Source organism: Diceros bicornis, chromosome 6 (assembly GCF_020826845.1).
Source record: "Diceros bicornis minor isolate mBicDic1 chromosome 6, mDicBic1.mat.cur, whole genome shotgun sequence".
NCBI classification, from domain to species: domain Eukaryota; kingdom Metazoa; phylum Chordata; class Mammalia; order Perissodactyla; family Rhinocerotidae; genus Diceros; species Diceros bicornis.
The window spans coordinates 83,424,041-83,449,010 of NC_080745.1; the positions used below are offsets into that span (position 1 = coordinate 83,424,041).

Below are 24,970 nucleotides of genomic sequence, written 5' to 3' on the forward strand. Positions count from 1 at the left end.
AGGACAGTTATTACATGGGAGACTCTTACGTGCAATATTTTTATCCACCAAACTTGCCCAAAGTCACAGAGCTAGGAGGTGGCAGGGCCACAGCAGGACTCCTGCCTGCCTGTCTGTCTAACTGCAAAGCCCTCATCGTTTCAAGCGACACCTAACTGCCTCTCCTGGTGCTGAGGGTGTAAGAGAAGCACACCCCTCACACGACCTACCCGGAAGAAATCCATTTCATCATGACTGCTTTTCTCAGAAACATCCTTTAGTCTAACAAACCTCAGGTACCATGTCATAAAGTGCAGTCACTAATCCATTACCTATAACATGCAGAGACATAAAAAGAGATCAGTAATAAGAGTTGCCAAATAATACATTGGACTGATGATCATCCCCAACAAAGAAAGAAGCGGGTGGAAGGTGTTTAAGAAAAAACCTGAGGAAAGCGAAGTTGACGCCAAGTCCAGGCTGTCAATCCAGTACTCCTTCCCTTGCAGCCCGTCACCCACTCCGATGCTGATTTTGCCTTGCACCTTACTGGGTGCCTTTCCTTTAAAATATTTTGACTGCACAAAGTGTGCACTCCTGGTCCCCACCTCATCCCCTACAAGAACTTCATAAGCACTCCTAAATCTCACAGGAGAGCAGCCCAGCACCCTGGACAGAGTCCTGGCTTTAGGGTGAGAAAACCTGGTCAAGGTTCACCTCTGTCACTGGCTGGAAGTGTGATCTTGGGTAAGTCACTTAACCTTTCCGAGGTTGAGTTCTTTCTTCTAGAATGTGGGGTTGGCGATACCCATCACCGACAAAGCAGGGTTGGTTTGGAATTCAAATGCTTTCATTTAAATAATAAAGGATTCACCAATTTAAAATACCAATGTTACAAGGCAAATAATCTAACAAATGCAGTAAATGTCTTGGCACATATTGATGCTAGAGTTGGTGGGAGGCCGAGTGACCCAGCGTCAGGAGAAGGTTTTGAGAGAAGACACAGCCTGGGAAGGGAGCTCAGGGGACCCAAGCCTGGGAGAGACATGAGGCAATGTCATGAAAAGGTACACAAGCGGCAGTCCCTTGCCTTTAAAAGCTAACCCCTGCAGCCCCCAGAGGAAAGCCCCGAGCAGCACCTGCTGAAGTCAGCAGGATGTGACTTGCAGGATGGCCGTCCCTGCCCAGGACTCCTAGCAGAGCACAGGTTGGGCTTTCCTGGAAGATCAAGCAGCCAGTGTCCTTGGCTGTGTGTGAGGATAGCCTGACCTTCTAGAAAGAGCTGAGTTAGCCCCTCCAGGCCAACGGCAGCACGGTCTGTCCAGAACTGTGGTTTCCACACCCCGACTGTTGTGTTCACTCTTGCGACCCCTTATGCCTTGGTGTTACAGCTAACTGCTGCGGTGTTGGTATCCCAGTGACTGACACAGCCAATTCAACTGCACTTTTACATTGTTACTTCTTCTTTCGCAGTCTGCACCTTAAAAAGGGAAACTCTTTCTTCAAATTCAAGGTGGTATAGCTTAGAGGGGCCAGTGCTGTCAATAAAAATGGGAGGTATAGCTTTATGTCCCAACGCTGTCGGTAAAAGACAAGGTGCTTAGGCACCTAAGTGCTGTGTCAGGATCTTTCAATATATTATCTAATGTAACGCTTTCAATCATCCAAGGATAGTTACTCCCCTCCCTCTAAATAATAGAAGAAGAAAAGGAGGCTTAATGAGGTCAAGTAATCTGCCCAAAGACACAACAAATGCCCTTCTATTACCAATGCCAACCTTCCATGACTCCCTAGGGCCAGAAGAAGAAAATCTGGTGTGAGGATTAAAGAATGGAAAAGGCTTGGCTCACATGGAAAGTCTTGAGCTCACTGCCTAGCACATGGTTAAGTCCTCAACAAATGATACTTGGCATTAGTAATAGAAGGGCACTAAAACCCTTCAAAGGATCACAGACAGTGCACGGATTCCATGGACTCGTGCACATGGAAGCACTTGGTGCTAGACGACATCTGGACAAGTGTGAGGGTCAGGAATTAAGCAGGACGACAAGAGTGTTCCTAAGGTTGCTCATTGTCCTGCCAGTTCAAGTGAAACAAATTAAAACAAACACACAAATAAAAGCTACACACAGAGTAAAATGTAAAAATAAAACAAAAGAAAATAAAAACAATCCATAAATTTTCCCTTTGACTAATCTTGTTTTTTGTGAGAGTGTACTCTGTCCTTACACACAATGTTCAGCATCAGAACTATGTCCCCTTCCCTTTCCACAATAAGGCCACTGCTGTCTTTCTTAGTTTTAGAAATAAGACCTTGATCTCATTGGGAATATTTTCTCAGTCAAGTGGCTCAAAGTCCATGCTGCTATCTACAGAATAGGAGAAAATTTTTGTAAATCTGACAGGGGATTTGTGTCTAAAGTATATAAAGAACTTTCATAACTCAATAGTGAAAAGACAAATAACTCAATCTAAAAATGAGCTAAGGATCTGAATAGACATTTCTCCAAAGAAGATATATAAATAGCCAATGAGCACATGAAAAGATGCTCAACATCATTAGCTATCAAGGAAATGCAAACCAAAACCAGAATGAGAACCACTTCATTGACTATAATTAAAAAGGACAGATAATAACAAGTATCGGTAAAGATGTGGAGAAATTGGAATCCTCACACACTGCTGATGGGAATGTACAATGGTGCAGCCTCTTTGGAAAACAGTCTGGTAGTTCCTCAAAAAGTTAAACATAGAATTACCATATGATCCAGCAATTCCACTCCTAGGTATTTACCCAAGAGAAATGAAAACACATGTTCACACAAAGATATGCACAAGAATGTTCATAGCAGCATTATTTGTAATAGCTGGAAAGTGGAAACAACACAAATGCCCATCAACTGATGAATGGATAAATAAAAGGTGGTACACCTATACAATGAAATATTATTTAGGAATAAAAAGGAATAAAGTACTGATATATATTACAACTGGACAAATCTTGAAAGCATTATGCTAAGTGGAAGAAGACAGGAACAAAAGGCCACATGTTATGTTATTCCATTTATATGAAATGTCCAGAATAGGTAAATCTATGGGGACAGACAGTAGATTAGTGGTTGCTTTGGGATGAGGAGGGGGCAGAAGGTTGGGGGAAATGGTGAGTGACTACAAACGGGTATAGGATTTCTTTGTGAAGTGAAAAAATATTCTTATATTGATTGTGGTCATAGTTACAAAGCTCTGTGAATATACTAAAACCAACCAAATTGTGCATATTAAATGGATGAATTGTATGGTATACGAGTTATATCTCAATAAAGCTGTGTGGTTTTTTTCTTTTAGTCCCATGATTCTCAGGCAGCTAGAATTCATTGCAACTGGACTGTGGTGTGGATTGTGACATGGAGGGAAATGTGGTGTTGCCAGTAGATACAAGTGTGAGTTTTGGAACCAGACTCACCTGGGTTCCAACACTGGCTGTGCCCTCTATTGGCTGTGTAGCTTCAGGCAACTCTGTGCGCCTTAATTTTGTCATCTACAGGATACCTGTTATAATACAGCCTTGTGACTTTGAGTAGATTAAATGAGATGATACAGGTAAAGGGTTTATCATAGTACCTGGCACTTGATGGGTGCTCAGTAGTAAGTTATGGACTTCATCATCTTCATCCTCAACATCTCCATCCATGTTCAAACCTATTTACCAGTGTTCTTCCTGATGTGACCTTGGAAAGTTTACTTATGAAGTAACTGATTTATTCAGAAGTATCTATTTTCCATCTTTATCCCTTTCCTCTGCTTTCCCCCACCCAAGCAGAGTAGGAATCAGAAATATCACCATTGTACTCTTATCTCCACCAACTTTAAAAAAGAGGAAAAAAAGTTGTCCTAGTTTAGGGATGCAAATGATATAGCAGCCGAAGGATGCACTGAGGCCACATTACCAGGCTTTGGAGTTGATGTCACCAGGCATGGGGTGAAATGGTAGTTTTTCAGGCATAGAAGAGGAGCATAGATTCTGTCCTATTAAAGAGAGCAATTGTCCAGTGTGTTCAATCTTCTGTCTTCCACACTAGCCAAGACATATGCTTCAGAGAAGGCCATAAAAATCCATTAACATACTTAATTCACACTCTGGTACTATGGGAGACATGTTGCTGTACCAACCCCAGCTGGTTATCCATCCTTGCCCTGAATATTCAACATTCATGTCCTCGAGGTAGCTTACAGGTTTAAACTAATTAATCCTTCTTCCTCCAAGAGGGTTACCTGTTGCCCTTCTCCATCTGTGAGCTCCTGCACCGACTCCTCAATGTCACCTTGTGTCTGGTTGATCTTAGGCTTATGGCCATTTAAACCTCCTGCACCATCAATCATTTATTGAGGACCAGGAAGGGCGCTGAGTATTGAGAAGAAAGGAAGATTGGGATTTGATTCCTTTCTGAGAGGAATTCTAAGTCTAGTGGGGTGTATTTATTCCCCTATATTACAGTTGCCTAGAAATGTGTTAGTTTTCCCTGGTAGAAAGACACAGTTGCAAACAACAATAATGAAGGATATAAATATTGAAATAGCACATAAGAACAGCACAGAAGAGTAATTTCTCAGAGGTCACTATATAAAGCTCCCACTTACATCTCATTGGCCAGAATTTAGTCTCATGGCCTGATCTAGCTCTAAGGGAAGCTGGGATATATATTCATTTAATGGAATGACAATGTGCCCGGGGAAAAATTGTGGTTATGTACCTACGAAAGAAGGGAAGAATGAATTTGGGGATCCAATTAGCAATCTATCACAGGAAGCATCAAAGATTTTAACTAAGGGAATGATAAATTTAGATCTGTGGTTATGGGCATCTCTGGTAGCCCCAAAAGCATCAGTAGAGAAGGATGTGGGGTGGGAAAGGTGAGACAGCAAGAGAAGGGAAGGAAGCAGCCACAGTGTGTAGCTGCCGGAGAACAACTAAGCGCCTAAACACGGTCATTGGCTTTAACAACTAAGAGGATATTGGAGGTGATCTTTGAGAAAGCTGTTTTATAAGAGCGGTCAGGTGGACAGAACGACCTGAGATGACAAAATCACCAACATTTTGTCCCTTTCGTTGATCAAGGAACTAACAATGTATTGGGGGAGAAACACATCTGCAAAAATCCTCGCTGGAAAGAAATCACTGCGGCAAGTGCTGTAGTAAAGGGTATAAACCAAGTGTGGGGCGCAGAGGAGGCAGGGATTGGTCCTGACTTGAAGGAGAGTGGCAGAGGAGAAGCTCCAATACACAAGCAAACTGGCACTCGCCCTCAAGAGGAACGCTATTTTTTCAAGTATTTCCAAGATCAGATAGGGAGTGTTCTCTATATTTGGAAATTTTTAAATTGGGGCCATTCATCTCATTCACTGTCTCCATCTCAACCAATTAATGCCACGCATTCGTTTATTCTACAAACTCCCCGACGCCCACACCAGTGCCTGGCATGGGTGGTGGTCCCAAATTAACTGACCAAAGGCAGAAAGACTAACTGGGACTTCTAGCTCTCGGTTTTCACGATCTCCAGCAGGGCGCAGGGGCCTCCGCAGTCCCAATATGAAGAAAACACACCCGATTGGAGGCGGCACCACTTCCTCCAGGGCACAGCCCGAGCCTACGCGGAGCGGCGGAACCACAGGGCAGGGGAACCCTGATGGAGGCGGAACCCGGGGGTGGCGGAATCTGAAGGCCGTGGACCCTGGGATCTGGCGGAACGAAACGGCGGCGCGTACGGAGCCACCCGGACTCTGTTGGGAACGGAAGCGGGGCGGCCGCCGCTTCCTGGTTGAGGGCCGGGCTCGGCCTCCGCGATGTTGCCCTACACGGTGAACTTCAAGGTGTCGGCGCGCACCCTCACCGGCGCCCTCCACGCCCACAACAAGGCGGCGGTGGACTGGTGAGGGCGCCGGCTCGGCCGGGAGTCAGCGCGGGGAAGGGGACGGAACGAGGGGTTTCGCCCCCGGGTGACGTGGCCTCGCCCGCACCGGGCGCCGCCCTCGCACCGCAGAGATCTTTGAAATGTTGGGGGGTGGTTGCTGTGAAAGAAGTGAATGCCCCGTGCGGGAACTCGCCCTGGGCAGAGACATTAGCCGCCTTTCTCCCGTCTGTTCCCTCTGCCCCTTCCCCGCCCCACCCCACCCCACCCCTTCCCCTTCCCCTTCCCCTCTCCCGGCCCGTCTGCTCCCCGACCGCTCCTCCCCGGTCTCTCTCTCTGATCGCTTTATTCATTCACTAGTGTGCTGGGCGCCTGTGCCCTCCACCTATCCTTCATTTCTCCTTTCTTTTTTCACTGTAAAAGAACACTGCAGCTCTGAAAATCAACAGTTAGACAAATAGAAAGCAGGATTCTGTAGCTGTGGCTGCTGGGAATGTTGGCAGGAGGACCGAAGCCTCCTCCCCAGGGTTTGTCTTTCTATCTGGTTGAAAGGGCCGGGACTCATCGCAGGTACTATGGAACGTGATGCCAGGCACTTTGTGGATGCCCGGGATTCCAGGTTGATAAGACAAATAACACGACAGGAGTTGCTTTATACATCCTCACAGCTCTATATGCGTATCTCTCAGAACCTTTTTTATCCCAATGGAAAATGAATTTCAACAAGCATTTTTAGGCTTACCTAAACTTTTTGTTTAAATGGGATAATGTAAAATACTGGCCTTTGGGCTTAAATAATAATTTTACTAATGGTGGTACATATTAGTTAGATTTATCATTTATTTAGGATGCCTTTTGGCAAGAGAGAAGTTAAGTCTTGCTTTGTTTTGTGCTTAAATTTTAACATTGCTGTTTTGTTAGGGGCTGGCAAGGTTTAATTGCTTATGGATGTCATTCCCTTGTGGTAGTGATTGATTCCAGTACTGCCCAGACTCTTCAAGTTTTAGAAAAACATAAAGCTGATGTGGTCAAGGTAAGTCAAATTCCACTTTGACCCTATAACATATTGTGTATTCTAAAGTTTTAAATATCACTAGAATCTCGTTAAGTGATGTGTATAAGGGTTGAAAAGCTTTTCAATATAATAATCTATTTGGGGTAGCCTAGTATTTCTGTATATATGACTTAATGTCAATCCAGGATGAGCTATTAAATGCTAGTTCTTAGGTCATTTTAAAGCTGGTGGAAAACACCAGTTCTGCCGTTTACTGGACCACTCATTCATTCATTAGTTTTGAGAACTCAGCATGTGCTAAGGATATAGAGATGAAAGCCCTCAAGCAGTTCATTGTTTGATGGGGAAGAAGGAAAAGAAAACAAACAAATACAGTGTGATAAGTGAGACTTGCAAAACATGTGGGAAGACAAAGGAGCCACATATCACCTAGTTGGAGGGATCAGGGGAGAGTCACAGAAGTCTTTTCTTCTTGGGGACTGGTAGACAGTAGTTAGTCAAGTGAAAAATTGGGAGAGGAACACTACAGGAAAAAGGAAGAATATACCCGAAGGTAAGTAGAGTGCATAAGGATGGCTAAAAGATGGGATACACATGTGGAGGTGATGAGGAGGAGGCAGCCAGAGAAATTCACCCGCCCTGAAAGTTTTATAAGATTAGGAAGGACTTAGGATTTTTAAGTAGGAGATTGATATGATCGTGTTTACATTTTAGAAAAACTCACTCAGGCAGCTGTGGAGGATCTCTTGGAGAAAGGCAAGATGAGGCAGTGAGATCATTTAGGAGACTTTTGCGGTAATTTTGGCAGGAAATTCTAAGGGCCTAAAATAGAGCTGAGGCATGAAGGAGTCATATTTAGGAGCTGCTTAAGAGGTAAACTTGATAGCCTTTATAGTTATCAGTTTTAAGGGAGAGTCAGAATAGAATGACTCTGAAGTTTCTGTTTGAGTAACTGAATGACAGTGTTGCTATGATAAGCCAAGTGTGTATGAAGTCAGTAAGTTTAAATTTTCAGCATGTAAAATCTGAGATATCTGGGGCAATTGAATTATCATGATCTGAAATTTTAGGAGCGAGGTTAGGATTGGAGCTAGAGATTTGGGGGCTCTTTTTTTTTTGTAATACATATAACAGCTTTATTGAGAGATTTGTACCATAAAATTCACCTGGTTTTTAGTGTATTCAGAGTTGTGCAGCCGTCACCACAATCAATTTCATAGCCCCAAAAAGAAACCTCATACCCCTTAACAGTCACCCTCCTTTTACCTATCCCCTTCATCACTAGGGAACCACTAATCTACTTTGTGTCCTGTAGATTTGCCTAGTCTGAACATTTCATGTAAATGAAAGCATACAATATGTGGCCTTTTGTGTCTGGCTTCTTTTCACCTAGCATAATGTTTTCAAGGGTCATCCATGTTGTAGTATGTATCAGTACTCTGTTCCTTTTTATTGCTGAATAGTATTCCACTATATGAATATACAACATTTATTTACTGATGGACATTTGGGTATTTCCCACTATTTGGATATTATGAATAATGCTGCTGTGAACATTTGTGTACAATTTTTTGTGTGAACCTGTGTTTTCATTTCTCTTGGGTGTATGCCTAGGAGTAGAATTACTGACTTAAATGGTAACTCTATGTTTAACTTTTTGAGGAACTACCAGATTGTTTTCCCAAAAGGCTGCACCATTTTTCATTCCTATTAGCAGTGTATGAAGATTCCAACTTCTCCACATCCTCACCAACACTTGTTATTATGTGTCCTTTTGATTATAGCTGTCTTAGTGGGTATGAAGTGGTTCTCATTGTGGTTTTGGTTTGCATTTTCCTGATGGCTAATGATATTGAGCATCTTTCATGTGCTTGTTGGCCATTTGTATATCTTCTTTGGGAAATGTCTGTTCAGTGCTTTGCCCATTTTAAAATTACACTGTCTTTGTATTACTGAGTCGTAAGAGTTCTTCACGTATTCTAGATATAAGTCCCTTATCAGGTATGTGGTTGGCAAATATTTTCTCTCATGCTGAGTTGTCTTTCACTTTTTTGATGGTGTCTTATGAAGCACAAAAGTTTTCAATTTTGATGTAGTCTATTTTATCTATTTTTTGTTGTTGCTGTATCCAAGAAACATTGCTTTTTCCAATGTCAAGAAGATCTATACCTTTGTTTTCTTCTAAAAATTTTATAGTTTTAGCTCTTACATTTAGGTTCTTGATCCATTTTGAATTAATTTTTGTATATAATATGAAGTAGGGAAAAATAGAATTGGTTTTTGTATGTTGGCCTATATCCTGTGATCTTGCTAAACTCATTAGATCTAGTAATTTTGGGGGGATTTTTTACATAGACAATCTTGTTATCTGCAGATGACAGTTTTTTCATTGATATTCTGCATGTCTTCTATTTATTTTTCTTATCATATTGCATTTGCTAGGACCTCAACTCTAATGAATAGGAATGGTGAGAGGATACTCTTGTTCCTGAGCCTAGGAGGAAAGCATTCAGCCTTTCACCATTAAGTCTGATGTTAGGTGTAGGATTTTTTTGAGAAAAATGTATTATCTTTCTCTCTCTCTCCCTCCCCGACCCCCTTCTGTCTTTTTGGCATATCTGAGGTTTGCATTTCTTTGTGTAGATAGAGCCAAGTTTCAGTCTGGTATTATATTCCGTTTGCCTGAAGAATTTCTTTTTAAGTTCTTGAGGTTCATATCTAATAGTCTCTGGTTCTCTCAGGTTTTGTCTGAGAAAGTATTTCACCAGGTTTTTTTTCTTGTAGTACTTTAAAGATATCACTTCACTATCTTCCAGCTTGTGTAATTTCTGATGAGAAATTCTTGTCTTTGTTTCTCTGTATGCAGTATATCTTTTCTCATCTGGCTGCCTTCAGGATTTTCTCCTTATCCTTGGTTTTCAGCAGTTTGATTATGATGTGTGTAGGTGATTTTTTAAAAAATATATAGACTGCTTGGGGTTTACATAAGTGGAATTCAAGCACTACATCCATATAAATATACGTAAATATACATACACACACAATTCTTATCTGTGGTAGTTTTATTCTGTAAAGTTGTTGCAAACACAGAAGTAGCAAATACTGAAACATTGATTGCTCCTGGGGGTTAAACAAGGTTAGAGCCTCTAGTCACAATATTTTCATCAACTGATCAATGCACAACCTTGTTTTATAAGTGTTTCTGTTAAAAGACATCTTATTTAATATATATTGTTGATTCATTAATATTGAACTCATGGCCATCAGCGCTGTACCTCATGCCTGAACAAAGCTTATCTCACATATTTTTCCCATAAGACACATCACAACTTCTTGCTCTTAGGAACACTAGACAGCACTCACTCAGCATTGTGCATTTTAGATCGAAATCATCAACAAAAAGCACAAAGATGCAAAAAACATGGTACTAAAGAGACTACAAAAAAGACACTTGTTTGGGGCCGGCCCCGTGGCTTAGCGTTTAAGTGCGCGCGCTCCACTCCTGGCGGCCGGGGTTCGGATCCCGGGCGTGCACCGACACGCCGCTTCTCCAGCCATGCTGAGGCCACGTCCCACATACAGCAACTAGAAGGATGTGCAACTATGACTACAACTATCTACTGGGGCTTTGGAGAGAAAAAGGGAAAAAAAAAAGAGGAGGATTGGCAGTAGATCTTAGCTCAGGCCCAGTCTTCCTCAGCAAAAAGAGGAGGATTGGCCCGGATGTTAGCTCAGGGCTGATCTTCCTCACCAAAAAAAAAAAAAAAAAAAAAAGACACTGTTTGCATTATGAGAGCTGAAACAAGGACACCAGTTGTGCCTCAGCTGAGAATGCACGGGTATGTTGGGTGACTCAGATTTTTCACCACTCTGCACGTGTCTGTGAATGATTGCGAAAGCAATTCAGATATTGCTTTTGCAAATAAAATCACAAATTTTGTGATTTTGTAGGCAAATTCACAAATACAGAATCTGCAAATAATGAGGATTGACTGTATATACCTACACATATGTATAAAATAAATATACATATACACATACATATACGCGCACACACCCATATACACGTTTCATTTAAAAAAATTCTTGCCTAGGAAAAGATGTGTTACAGTAGAACCTTAAGGCTTATTAACACTGACGTTCAGAACACTTTGTTGCCAGCCTTTTCATGAATACTGTTGGAATTGGTTAGCATACTTCTCTACTTTAGTATGATGTGTTTAAGTATGTAAACACATATGTGTGTATCTGTATACATATGTTTACATGTGTATATACTTGAAGATTCTGTGGTGTTTAAGTTCTTTATTAAACACATGCTTGTTGAACAGCAGCTGTGGACACTTTGTTAAGGTCTGGGAATTGAAATGTGAACAAGGCCCGCATGATCCTGCCGTAACAGTTCCTGGGTTGGTGATAGGTCAAAACAAAGTAAATAAAATAATTACAAATTATTGTGTGGTAAACGCTTTGAAGAAAACAAGCAGGATGCTGAGCTGGGGGGTGGGGGTTGTGGCTGGGGAAGGCCTTGGTTCAGGGTGAGGACTGTGTGTTTTGATCCGACTCCAGCTGTCAGTATTGGATGCTCTGGGCTAACCTGATTTGCACTGGAATTCTTGAGGTGTTTATTTTGATGTTGCTAGAAGTGTGAAGTATAAGTTTTTTTTTTTAAGAGAAAAATCTGTTAACATTTTTTCCAATTTTATGAAAGAGGGACGGGCAGAGGTTTTTGTTTGCTTTTGTTTTTTCCTATCTTTCCTTCCATGAGGTTTTTGTAGCTCTAAGTTGTCGCCTTTTAATTAGGAGAATAGGTTACAGAAAAACAGTCTACTTAACAATTTAGGATTTTAGATGTTCTGTCATAATTAGATTTTAAGATTGTACCATTTGGTCATACCAATAATCATTACCATTTTATGATATGGTATTTTCAAGTTTTTACCTGAATTTCCCAAAATATTAAGGCTGTGTGTCATTTTTCATATCTTAAAAGCAGGAACATAGTGATGTTTTCAAAAATATTTTAACTGCAACTTTTGAAAAATATCATAAATAATAAAAATCTTTGGCTTTCAAGATGGAAACCAGCTTCCTGTTTATTCTTTCTAAATGCTTTTGTAATGTAAGTGTAGAATGTAGTGTGGGTTCTGGTTGATGTTTTATGAAAACAATGTTTGGTTTCATCCAGTGCAGGTATGTACATGATTTGATTTCTTCTTGATACTAGGTGAAATGGGCCAGGGAAAATTATCACCATAACATTGGCTCACCGTATTCCTTGCGCTTAGCTTCTGCTGATGTCAATGGAAAGATCATCGTTTGGGATGTAGCAGCAGGAGTAGCTCAGTGTGAGATCCAAGAGCATGCCAAACCTATTCAGGGTGAGGAAAGTCTGCTCTTCTAAGTGTTTGTAGTAATACACTTACTCTTAGAGTGGGTTTTTTCCCCCCGTTCATTTAATTTCGTCTCTTCCCAGTTAACTCTTAATTGTTTTTACGTGTTCTACTGATCTGAATCTAGTTTTCTTTTCCTTATCAATACTTTCCAATCAATATTTCCTCAAATCTCAGCTGATCTGTGTTTTGGTAAAATGTGCTAATTTCGACATCAGCCTCGTGTGATGAGAAAAATTAAGCTGCTATAAACAGTCTTGTAATCTAAGCTATAAGTAAACTTGGCTGAACTGCTATTTTGAATTAGCACTCTGTGCTTACTTTCCATTAATTGAGATAATCAAAATTTTTTTCTCATTTTCAAATAGATGATTTGTTTGTTTATGTTACTGACCTAAAACCAATACCGTATTCTTTAGACCCAAGGCTTTGACTGAATGGCTCTCTTGACTGACTGAATTTTTTAAATGACTATTTAAAAAATATTTATTGAGGGGCTGGCCCAGTGGCTTAGTGGTTAAGTTGGCAGACTCCACTTCGGCCGCCCAGGGTCCGTGGGTTCAGATCCCGTGTGAGGACCTACACACTGCTCATCAAGCCAAGCTGTGGCTGCGTCCCACATACAAAATAGAGAAAGATGGGCACAGATGTTAGCTCAGGGACAATCTTCCTCAAGCAAAAAGAGGAAGATTGGCAACAGATGTTAGCTCAGGGCCACTTTTCCTCACACACACAAAAAAATTATCGAGTACTTACTATATACTAGGTACTGAACTAGATCTTTATCCTGTTTATTGTTGTGAGAAAACATGAAACTCTGCAAAGTCCCGTTAAGTAATTCCACAGAAACATTAGGAGAGTCTGATATTAGAGATCATGGCTAGGACAGTCTGACATCAAGTTTTAAGTAATGATTAGTGCAATTTTTTTGTATTTTCTTTGAAATAATATTTCAGATTGTGTTTTCTTTGAAATGATGTTTTGGATTACTTGAAAATTTTGATCTTGAGATTTTAATGTCCAGAGAGATCATTTTTATATAAAATTAGCTTTTCCTCTGCAATCTTGACATATGTACACATATAAGCACCATTGAGGGGAGAGGAGGAATTAAGATTTTAAGGATTATGTGGAAAAAAACCCCTAAATATCAAGAATTTGTTTGCCAAATATTTTGAAGTGGGTGATTTCTCAGTTTTTCCTTTATTCATCTGGTCTTTACAGATGTTCAGTGGCTGTGGAATCAAGATGCTTCCCGAGATTTACTGCTTGCTATCCACCCGCCAAATTATATTGTGCTGTGGAATGCAGATACTGGCACCAAACTGTGGAAGAAGAGCTATGCAGATAACATTCTCTCTTTTTCTTTTGACCCTTTTGATCCCTCACATTTAACTTGTGAGTAATAGTTTCTTGTGGAAAATGAGTTGAGGTATTTATAGTATAGTTAATGCTGTATACGTAAGATGCAGACAACACACATCATACATCTAATGTTAAAACAACTGAACAAAATGGAGAAGCACATCTAGTCCATATTTCTGCAGCTCCTAATACAAATACTAAATCATAACCCCATAGCATTTGCAAATATTTTGATAGTTAGAAATTTAAGTCTGCAAGCTAGATCTTCGCTGTGTTGAATCTTGAATAGAATTAGATTAGCCAGGGAGAGTTGCTGTGCTGTTCTAATTCAGACTTAATTAAATTTATTTTTCTAGGAACGTTTAAAGAGTCAAGGGTTTCATTTAGTCCATGGCCAAATTCAGTTCTTCCTTTATAAAAAATTATTCTAATTCATGCCATGTGTTTTGAGTACCTTAAACAGACACATGTAAGGAACAGAATAAGCCCAAGGGGATTTTTTCTTGCAGAGGTTGTTTTGGCCAATGTGCTTTTGGTGTTTACTGAGCTAGTGATCTGAAAATTAGATTTGCTTTTACACAGATATTTTTGTGACTAAATTATTTAGAAAATATTCTTTATTCAGTTATCCAACAGATAGTTCTTGAGCTATTACTATATGTCAGGCATGTTCTGGGAACTGGGAATATATCAGTGAACTGAGACAAGGATTCCTGCCTTCATAGAGTTAGTAGTCTAGGGAGAGGGAGTCAGATCCTAAACTATGAGCATAATGAATTAATAAATTCTAGTATATTAAGAGGTTATAAGTGATATAAAAAGTAAAACAGGATAAGGGGAATGGGAGTGGGCAGGTTGTCATATTAGATAAAGTAGTCAAAGTTGGCTGCATTTTGGTATTTGATCAAAAACTTGGAGGAGGTAAAGGAATTAGCTATGGTAAAGAAGGTTTTCCCTGGATTTGAATGACTCAGAATTCTAACTTGTATCCACCAGCATTTATTGAGGGATATAAATCCACAGCATTTATATGTGTGTGTTGAAGGAGGAAAAGAAGGGTAGACAGGTAGAAATTAAAATGGGAAACATGGGTGTATAAATGAGTGCAATACAGAGTGTTTAGGGTTGGTGTATGTAGATGTGTGTTTGTGAATGGATGCATTCATACATTCACTCTCTCACTAGTTTGCTATGAAATGCAATGTTGTAGAAGCGCAGGAGGGTGGCTCAGCTGGCAGAGTCAGGGAGGGAGGGAATCACAAAAGGAGAAAAACGAGCGGGACCTTGAAGGATGACTTCTGTAGGCTGAAAAGGAGACAAGGCTTCAGGCTAAATTACTGCACCCCTGTAATTTGGTTGATGAAAACACCATATATTTCAGTGTCAGCTGACCTGACGTCTTTGATATACTCATTGAATGTGCTAGGGTTGTCATAACTCTTGAATACTTCTTTGTTCCCTGTGCCTAAAGCAGTCTCCCTAACTGCGGGGAGCCAGAGAAGATTCTTCTGCTCAGATGGTATTAGTCAGTCCCAGTCCTGAGGGAGATTATATTTTCAGTCAGGAAAAGGCATAATTTGTATTGCTAAATATGGTGCCGCCTCCTTGAATATTTCTGTTTCCTGTACACTTAGTAAGCCATTGTTGGCACTCTACTTTTACTCTAAATATAAAGAGAAAAAGAACACTCTTTACACATCCTAGGGTTCAATATGATGCTCAAGAAGAAAAAGGAAATGTATTTAGACTGAGTAGCTCATGATAATCATAAAAAATTAGTATCATCAAATCAAATATTTGAACTTAACTAAGTGTAATATGGAGTCTGATATGGGATTTTTTTTTTTCTTCTGTGAATTTTATATTCTGAAGTCTTTGGATTTTGAAGTTAGAGGATATAATGATGAAAGGTTTTTAATGAAAGTCCGTGCACTGAATTTATTTGGAAGAACAAACATTTGCTCTTTCTGCCAATAACCTTCTGGTATCTTTTTAATATAAAACATTAAGTTAGGATGTTGAGCTCAGAGGCCTCTGATGAATTGTAATGGACCACCTGTTTCACTTCAGCTTGGAGAACATTCCCATTATGTTACGACTGCATAACACTGCCAGTTCTATATTAAAATTATCATTACTTTGCTCTCAAAATTGTGTTGGAATAAAACTCTGTGCTAAACCTGATTAAACTTTAATCATAGTTTTCCTTCTCCAATATAGTGCTCACCAGTGAGGGTATTGTGTTCATCTCAGACTTCTCTCCAGCCAAGCCTCCCTCAGGCCCTGGGAAAAAAGTGTATATTTCCAGCCCACACTCCAGCCCAGCTCACAACAAGCTGGCTACGGCCACAGGGGCCAAGAAGGCTCTTAATAAAGTAAAAATCTTAATCACTCAAGAGAAACCTAGGTAAGTTACAAGTGTAAACTAATAATAACGTTCATTCATTTATTCAACATTTATCTATCATCTCTTCATGAAAACATCTTTTTTTGGTGAAGTACTAAGATTGATTTTCTTCTTCATCTCACCCTTTCTTCTTTCTCATTTTGAATTTATAAGAGGAAAAATGTTTTTTGTCTCCTCCCCTAAGAGGAGATTCAGCGTTTAAATGGTTCCTTTGTTTCCACTAATTGTGCTAAACTCCCTCCATTGATTTTTCACAGATTAAAATTTTTGCTTCTGATTTTTACTTCTGAAAATATGAGGTGAATATTCCAAAATTCTGGCTATTGAATATATTCAAAATTTGGGGGGCCAGCCCGATGGTGCAAGCGGTTAAGTGCGCGTGCTCTGCTACGGCAGCCCGGGTTCGCCGGTTCGGATCCCAGTGCGCACCAACGCACTGCTTGTAGAGCCATGCTGTGGAGGCATCCCATATAAAGTAGAGGAAGATGGGCCCAGATGTTAGCTCAGGGCCAATCTTTCTCAGCAAAAAGAGGAGGATTGGCGTCAGATGTTAGCTCAGTGCTGATCTTCCTCACAAAAGAAAAAAAAATTGGAGACAAAAGCTGGATTTTCATTTTAAATAACATTTTCCTGACTTAAATGCTGTGCAGTCTCATTTGCCAGTAATATGGTTGTTTCTCTTGTACATGTAGAGATGTTTCCCATACCGGTTAAGGGCCAGGATTCTAGGGGAAGCTGTAGCTATATGACTTAAAAAATTCTTTAATTTTGCTCAAATTTCACTCTCCTAATCTCTAAAATAGTGTTTTAAAAGATTTCAGAGGGTTATTGTAAGGGTTAATAGAAACCTTAACTTAAGAACTTCACATAGTGGCTGATAACTTAGTAAGCATTCATTTGGTAAATGCTAGCTATTACTGTTTCTTTCACAAATTGCAACTGAATAAAATTTTATTTGAAGTAACTAATTTTATGCCTTAGAAATAAGTTTCTGTCTTTTTCTTAGAGCTATGATTATTCTTATATTTTTATTGCTTTGGCAGTTGTTTTGGGCATTCATTTTTTAAAAAGCCTTTATTTTTAATATGCTAAGATTGTCCTATCTAGACTTTGTGGGTAATTACCTGAAAAATATGTGGTAAAGTACAAATTGCTCTACAAATACATTCTGAATTTATAGGTAAGTATCATTTTTATATATTAAACCGTAGGCTGGTTAAGTTCACTAATTTGTCCCCCACCCTGTGCCAAAATAATTTTATTGCTCTTTAAATATCTTAAGAGAACTTTCTACTTGTTATTGATTTGATGTCATAAATAAATATTTTGTAGTCTAGTTTTATAAGTTATGATTTATGTATGTTATATTTTCTCATATGAATCATATGTTCATCTTGAGTATTGGAGAAATGCATTCATTATCCCTTCAAATAGATCTGCTCTGGGTGCTTTCATATACGTTATTACATATAATCTTACTACAATCCTGGGTAGTAGTAGTGTGCCCATTTTATAAATGAGGAAATTGAGTCCCATATTCTTTTAAATATGTTACTCAGGCTCATCTAACTAGAAAATGGCAGAGCCAGGATTTTAATGCAGTCCACATCCCTCTCTCTCATCCTCTAATCTAACTTTATTTTAAATCTTAAAACTTTTTAATAAAATTATTATGTAAAAAGAAAATAGTACATAATTGTATATCTATTCCTATTGAAATATATTTAACATAAAAAAGGTTGTGATGAAATATATTTAACATAAAAAAGATTGTGATTAAATATATACAACAATCACAAATTAATAAAATGATTTTTTAGACTCTTTAACAGTCTTTCATATCATTTCATCTGTTTTATTTACACAGAAGAAAATGCTGTCATAAGGGAATAAATATCCTACTTTGTTTCAAAAAAGGTTTAAGACAGCTTAAAAGTGAATGAAGGCAGAGTAGAGGAAGTGACTTGCCCAAGGCCATACAGATAGTCCATTGACTCCTGATCCAGCAGCCTGGCCCCAGTTACCCTAAATGCTTTTTTTTTAATCTTGAGTCTCAATTTCAGCACTCTGTCTAGTACTTCTAATTGCAAAATAAAAATACAACTTCTATCTTATGAATGCCAATATAGTATTGTCACTGACCATCTATATCATGCACTTACTCTTACTGCTTTAAATTTTTCAAAAATTTAGAAACACGTCTCTATCCCACCTATACACTATTATTGTCATAAATTGGAGTTTGACACATAGGAGAGGTCTAAGTGTTAGATGCTAGCACATGTTGGTCATTTCAGGAAACATTGTGCATTCTCATTGACAGTTATGTGGAAAGTATGAAATTCCATCTTTTATTAGGTTTTTCTGATATGAATAAAGTCTTGGACTCATTTCTCGATGCCTAAAGTAAATGTTTACTTTTTTCAGTGCTGAATTCATAACTCTCAATGATTGCCTTCAGTTGGCGTATCTGCCTTCCAAAAGGAATCACATGTTGTTACTCTATCCTCGAGAGATTTTAATCCTTGACCTTGAGGTGAATCAGACAGTGGGTGTGATTGCAATAGAGCGAACAGGAGTTCCATTTCTGCAGGTATCTACAGTTTATAAATTACATCGCCAAAAGTTGATTGTGAATGTTATATAGAGAAAACCATAATCTTGCAAAAGTCCTTAGTTCTACTTGCTCTTTTCTATTTATTTAAAGATCAACAATGTTATTTTACATTCCTTATTTTTCTGCACTTTTGATTGGTTTGATTTACCCTAGAAATTCTTGTGACTGATCTGGTGATATTTACTGAACTGTTTAAGTTACATGGATAAAGACAAATGTTTCAGGATTATAAATGGATTTTTTAGATGTTTATTTAGTGTTAAAGCTTGGGGATTATGTATTTTATTCTTCTTTTGTTTTTTGCCCATATGAGTTTCACTGTATATACTTTTTATCTGTTGTGTTTTTAAAAATAAATACATCATCTATTTAAAGGTAATACCCTGCTTTCAACGTGATGGTTTGTTTTGCCTACATGAAAATGGTTGTATAACCTTACGTGTTCGAAGATCTTATAACAGTATTTTCACCACTTCAAATGAGGAACCAGGTGAGTTTATATCTCGCAATAATGTTAATTATATTTTTCTTCAGAATTATTTTATAAAGCTTCATGTGGCAAATACCAACCAAAGCATAGAGTTAATGATAATCCTTGCCTTGAGAAAGTAGAATATGCTCATAATATGGGGCATAAAAAAGCACGAGCCCAAGATTAATCACTTGGTGTCGTAATCCTGCACCTCTATAGAACAGGAAAGAAAGTCATATCTTGTGATCCCTTCTTGATTGTATCCATGAGCCAAGTAGCTGTTATCTTTTGTGAATTTTTCTTTAACACAAGTCCACCCTTGTATATCCTTTATTATTACACCCCCTTGACTTCTCCTCTGCTTTAGGAATTTCCGTGGTAAAGTGACAGAGGTTAATAAGTCTCCAGGGCATTCCGTTGTCAGTTTTCTGTTCCTGGAGAATAAAAATAATGTTTTCATGAAATGATGTACTATGTAAAGGTGAAAGTGACTTTCACATCTTTTGTAAAGTACAATTATTTTCCGGCTTATTGTAGACCACTGTAAATTATGCTCTCTAGGGCACTGTTCGTTATCTAATCATATATTACTGTTCATCGTTTTTCAAAGCATTTTCTTTATTTTAAAAATATTTTAAAATAAGCTATTTTGATTATAGTTGTTATTTTGGAAATTAAACTTAGTGTACACAGTCATTAAGTGAATTATCTTTATTTTCTGAAGAAATTAGTAATTGTAAAAAGGAAAGCCATTCTTGACAAACTTTGCATTAGTGAAGGAATGGTATCCTGTTTAGTTGAGGTTAAACTAAAGCAAATAGTAATGATACTGATGTGGCTGCTGTCTTAACTATGTTAAGATCCAGATCCTGTCCAGGAGCTTACCTATGATTTACGAAGCCAGTGTGATGCAATCAGGGTGACAAAAACTGTGCGTCCCTTCTGTATGGTGTGTTGTCCTGTCAATGAGAACGCAGCTGCCCTCATAGTGAGTGATGGCAGGGTCATGATATGGGAACTGAAGTCTGCTGTTTGTAATCGAAATTCACGGAACAGGTAAACGAATCGGTAGGATCTTTTGTTTTGTTTTGTTTTCTGTTTCCTCTTTTTTTTTTAAATTACCAGAATTATATTAAAATAGCAGGCACTTTTTTCTATAAAAAATATTTTTAAAGTGCTAATTAAGTCTTTCGATTATTAGGGAATTATGTAAACCTGTTAGAGATATTTCACCTATGGGTAAGATGAATAAATACTCTAAAATTAGACAGAATGCCATGATCTGAAATTAGTAATTTGAGTTTCTAACATGTGATGCAGCTTTTAAATATATAAAAACCATCCAATTATTATGTCTTTGCAGTAGTTCTGGTGTGTCACCTTTGTATTCACCAGTGTCTTTCTGTGGAATTCCTGTAGGAGTGCTACAGAATAAACTCCCAGACCTCTCCTTAGATAACATGATTGGTAAGCTGCTTTTTCGTCTCTAACTTTTATGTTAGGTATTCTTTTTGAAGGCAAAAATTAGTAGAATCACTGATTGCAATTATTATAAAGTCAAAGTTAATACTTGAGAAAACTAAAATATAGAATCATTCTTTCCCAAATAAATCAGAGAGGTATAAAATATTTGAGCATAACAGTGCCTGAAGTAGTATAGATTGGCGTTATATTGTTGGAATTAGACAATGTTCATTCGCGAGAGACTGATCTAAATGAAGGAGATGACATTAGGCATTTGGATAGTAGATAAGCCCTTGCTGAGCCATACCATACCTCCTCTGGGCCTTCATGCTCCCTGGTCCCTCAGCTCAGAATTGAATACACGCTTCCTCTCTCTCCCTTTCTACTGCTCTTAATTCAAAATTCAACTCAAGTGTTGCTCTTTTTCATCTCCCAAGCCTGATGTAAATGTTGTTCTTTTGTGGTCCCTAGTAGTTATCAGCTGATAGTAATTGTGATTTTACTTGTCTGTTTCCTCCACTGTGTTATAAGCTCCCCAAGGGTGGGACAGTGTTTGATTCAACTTTGTGTCCCCAGCACTCAGCACAGGGGCTTGCACATTGTAGATGTGCAATAAATATTTATTGAAGGAATAAAGTAACTGAGCAGTATTAGGAAAAATTAACTGTTTGACATACATTTTCTTATTTTCATGTTGGGGATTCTTACTTTCAACAAATATTTGTTTGCAGATAAGATAATGCTTCAAAGTTATTTTATTATCTTAGGGTCAGTATATATTAAAGGAAGAATGAGGATTTGTAATTTCAAATATTATACAACTAGAAATTGTAAATATGCCAAGGAATTTTGACATCTAATTCTTTTAAAATTGTAGCCGTGGTTTATAAAGGATTTTCTGTATCGTTATTTGTTCTTCCATGGTGTCATTGAAAATAGAAATTATTTACTAGGTTTTTCTGTTTAAATGCTAGATAGATGATATTCTAGAAAGAGTGTTACCTTATTACTCTTCTTAATCAGAAAGGACATTTACTGAGTGCTTAATACTATGTTCAACACTGTGCTAAATGCTCTACGTGTCACCTTAACAACCCTGCAAGGTAGGTAATATTGTTATCACTTCCGTTTCGTGTGTGTGGGTCTGAGGCCCACAGAGACTGAAGACGCTTGCCCAGGACCACACAGCCGGCAAGTAGAAGAGCCACAGTGTGAGCCCGTCACCCCGGTCTGGGGCCCGCTCCCGTCACCTCAGGACCTGACCTCTCCAGGCCTTGGTGTTCTCATAATTCCTGCCAGCTGTAAAGTCCTTTTGCTCAGTAACACTAACTTGGATGTTTAAAATGGTTTTCTCTTCACCTTCCAGACGTAAATCCATATGAGGAAGTTTAGACACATAATTGTTTTGCAAAATTCATTTTATCAGCAACACAATTTTCTGAGTTAATTGACCTTATCTGCACTTAATATAAAATATTAAAGCGAAAGGAATTACAGACACGTTCACAGAACTAATCAGTAATATGAAGCCCATAGGAGGTTGAAATTTTATGCTGTTTAGGTAACTAAGTGATAATAAATTATATTTTTTAAGAGCCAAAAAGATACAGATTGTATAGCAGTTCTTGACAGTGTAGTTGATTTAAAAGTATTAAATAAATAAAGCTTTGTTACTTGAAAACATTTTAATTAAAACTTTTAATTAAACTTTTAATTTGAAATTCACTGTGTACTTAGTGATAACTGAAAGCGATTCAGTTAAATATGGAGGCCTGATTTATATTCATTGGATAAAGACTGCTGCTTATTAAGGCCTAATCTGCCCTACCTTGTGAATTGCCTCTTATGGAAGATGCTTGAAGAAAAATAAGGCAGTTCCCTGGAGTCAACTCCAAGCTACCAGGGTTGGTAAACATGGTGCCTACCTGTTGAACTTCCCATTCCTTTAGACCCCATCTTTTGTTACCAAAGATCGATATTAATTGTATGGCTGATCATAAGGGATCACTTTATTTGGATTAAATTGGTGGCCATTTTTTCTGTATGTCTTACAGGTTTTAAAATAACGTTATTATTGAATCAACTTTACAGCCTCAAAAGGTTATCATCAGAATCCCATCACCCACTCCTAGTAATTATTTACATTTTCCCTTTCACAGTATATGTGTATGTGTGTACATATATTATATACACTCACACATATTCTTTTTATTATGTGCTTTTGACAACTTCATCCCAGTATTCAGTAGTGGGTTATAAGAAGAAAATTTGTATACCCTGTTTAGTGAATGGTTTTGATTTTGTTGAACTCGTCATATTCACTTTGTTAGAATGGTTTTTATTCGAGTCATCTTTTTAGTTTGAGACTTGATAACCTAAGTATGAATGCTGTATCTAAAAATAACGCCATTTAAGACAACTCTCAACAGTGACAGTGTATAGGTTATATATTATTTATTAATATATACATTTTTATATTTTACATATTTATATATAAAGTAATTAAAAGGTTAAATTTTGTAATTACATTGACACATTAAGATTTCTTATTAGAAATCTAAATGAGTTCTTTGAACCTGTGGTTTGTGATTACCAATTTTATATGCACTTGACAAAGTGCATCAGATTGAAAAGTAACCATTTAGAAAGACGATAACACAGGAATGTGCTCCAGTATCCCTCTCCGTGGACACTCTTCTCTAACCCAAGTCCTCTTGATTTGCCTTTGGTGTCCTAATACCAGCAACTTTGGCTGAAACTGTGTTTCATGGAAAACAAAGGTCCCTGAATTCTAGATAGCAATACTCTGGAGTAATCTATCCCTTGAGATGTTAGATGATGCAGTTGAAGTCCCATAGCCAAGTTCAAAGCCATTGCGTAGCCACAGCCCCTAGAGTGCCACATTACACCTTGTAGACTTGAGTATACGCTTCTATGCCTGGAGAGTCTTTCCTAGACCTGAAGAGTGTTTCCACTGAAAAATTTCTTTTTTTTTTTTTTTTTAATCTGTGAATCTTTTTTTTTTTTTTTTTTAAGATTTTATTTATTTATTTTTTCCCCCCAAAGCCCCAGTAGATAGTTGCATGTCATAGCTGCACATCCTTCCAGTTGCTGCATGTGGGACTCGGCCTCAGGATGGACGGAGAAGTGGTGCCTCGGTGCGCACCCGGGATCCGAACCCGGGCCACCAGCATTGGAGCGTGCGCACTTAACCACCAAGCCACGGGGCCGGCCCTGAAAAAGTTCTTTAGATTTCTAAGATCAGCATATGTTATAATTAATATATTTGTATTTCTTATTACAAATCAGGGCAAAGTGCAATTGCTGGGGAAGAACAACCCAAAGGCTCCGTTCTGCAGGAAGTGCATCTCAAATTCCTACTCACGGGGCTGCTGTCAGGACTGCCCTCACCACAGTTTGCTGTCCGAATGTGCCCACCGTTGACCACAAAAAACATCAGGATGTATCAGCCGCTGCTTGCTGTTGGTGAGTATTGGACCTGTTCTTTTTTTAATTCTTCTGCTTGTTCTATATTTTGTAAGATATTTCAGTTACTTAGTTACTAGAAAATCCTTTATTCTTTGAGAATGCTTTAAGAGGGAGAAGAGGCTAAGTGAAATCATGTAAATACTCATCTTGGAATATTTTTTTTTTCTGTCCTTTTAATCGTTTTAGTTATTTATTTTTAATCACAATGATAACTCATCCACCTGACACTGGGTGATAGAGACCCTGACACTATGGGTTCGTTTCTGAAATGTCAGGAAGGTCCCTGTGTGATGCTGAATCCAGCTCCTGGTCATTTCCTGGGCTGCCTCAGGCTCTCTCTGGGCATGTCCTTTTGTATTGGGTCTTTGTTAACTAATAGTGTAGTCATAGTTAATAGTTTAATAACAGCAGTGTTCTTCATTTGCTGAGAAGTGTATACTAAACATTGTTTAAAGTGGCTGTTGTCTCTATAAGATTTGCCTTTTGGGTTGAAATTGCATATTTTTATGTTGTAGATAGAAAAATTGGTCTAGGTTTCAACTTCTTGTCACATTAATTTCATAGTAATGTGAGTAACCTAATTTCCTTTATAGAGAAAGCCAAATTTTAATTTGCTGTTAAGTATATAAGGTTAAAATATATTTCTCTAAAATTTTGAAAAATGCTACATTTGTTTGAAATTGTCACCATTTTCTTTTAAGATGCCATTGTTTGGCTTCTGGCTTTCTCCCCAGGTCTACAAACATGTGATTTGTGGTGGTTTTTTTTTTCTTTCTAAAATGAAAACCTTAGCACGTTTGTTTTGCTGCTAGTATGTCTCAGCTTAATGGCTGACTTCTGAGTACTCAAGGCTCGTTTGAATA

At 38.3% G+C, this 24,970-nt stretch overlaps 1 protein-coding gene across 1 annotated transcript in view; it reads left to right on the forward strand.

The window, feature by feature from the left end:
• Positions 1-5,789: 5,789 nt before the first annotated feature.
• The window catches only part of WDR11 (WD repeat domain 11), a 59,113-nt gene continuing 39,932 nt past the window's right edge, over positions 5,790-24,970 (forward strand). The window contains exons 1-10 of the mRNA XM_058544134.1: positions 5,790-5,906; positions 6,807-6,918; positions 12,128-12,281; positions 13,518-13,691; positions 15,879-16,065; positions 18,493-18,658; positions 19,058-19,172; positions 20,015-20,210; positions 20,518-20,621; positions 23,928-24,104. Coding sequence (XP_058400117.1) covers positions 5,821-5,906; positions 6,807-6,918; positions 12,128-12,281; positions 13,518-13,691; positions 15,879-16,065; positions 18,493-18,658; positions 19,058-19,172; positions 20,015-20,210; positions 20,518-20,621; positions 23,928-24,104 — 1,471 coding nt within the window. The 5' untranslated portion in view covers positions 5,790-5,820. The remainder of the gene's footprint in view (positions 5,907-6,806; positions 6,919-12,127; positions 12,282-13,517; positions 13,692-15,878; positions 16,066-18,492; positions 18,659-19,057; positions 19,173-20,014; positions 20,211-20,517; positions 20,622-23,927; positions 24,105-24,970) is intronic.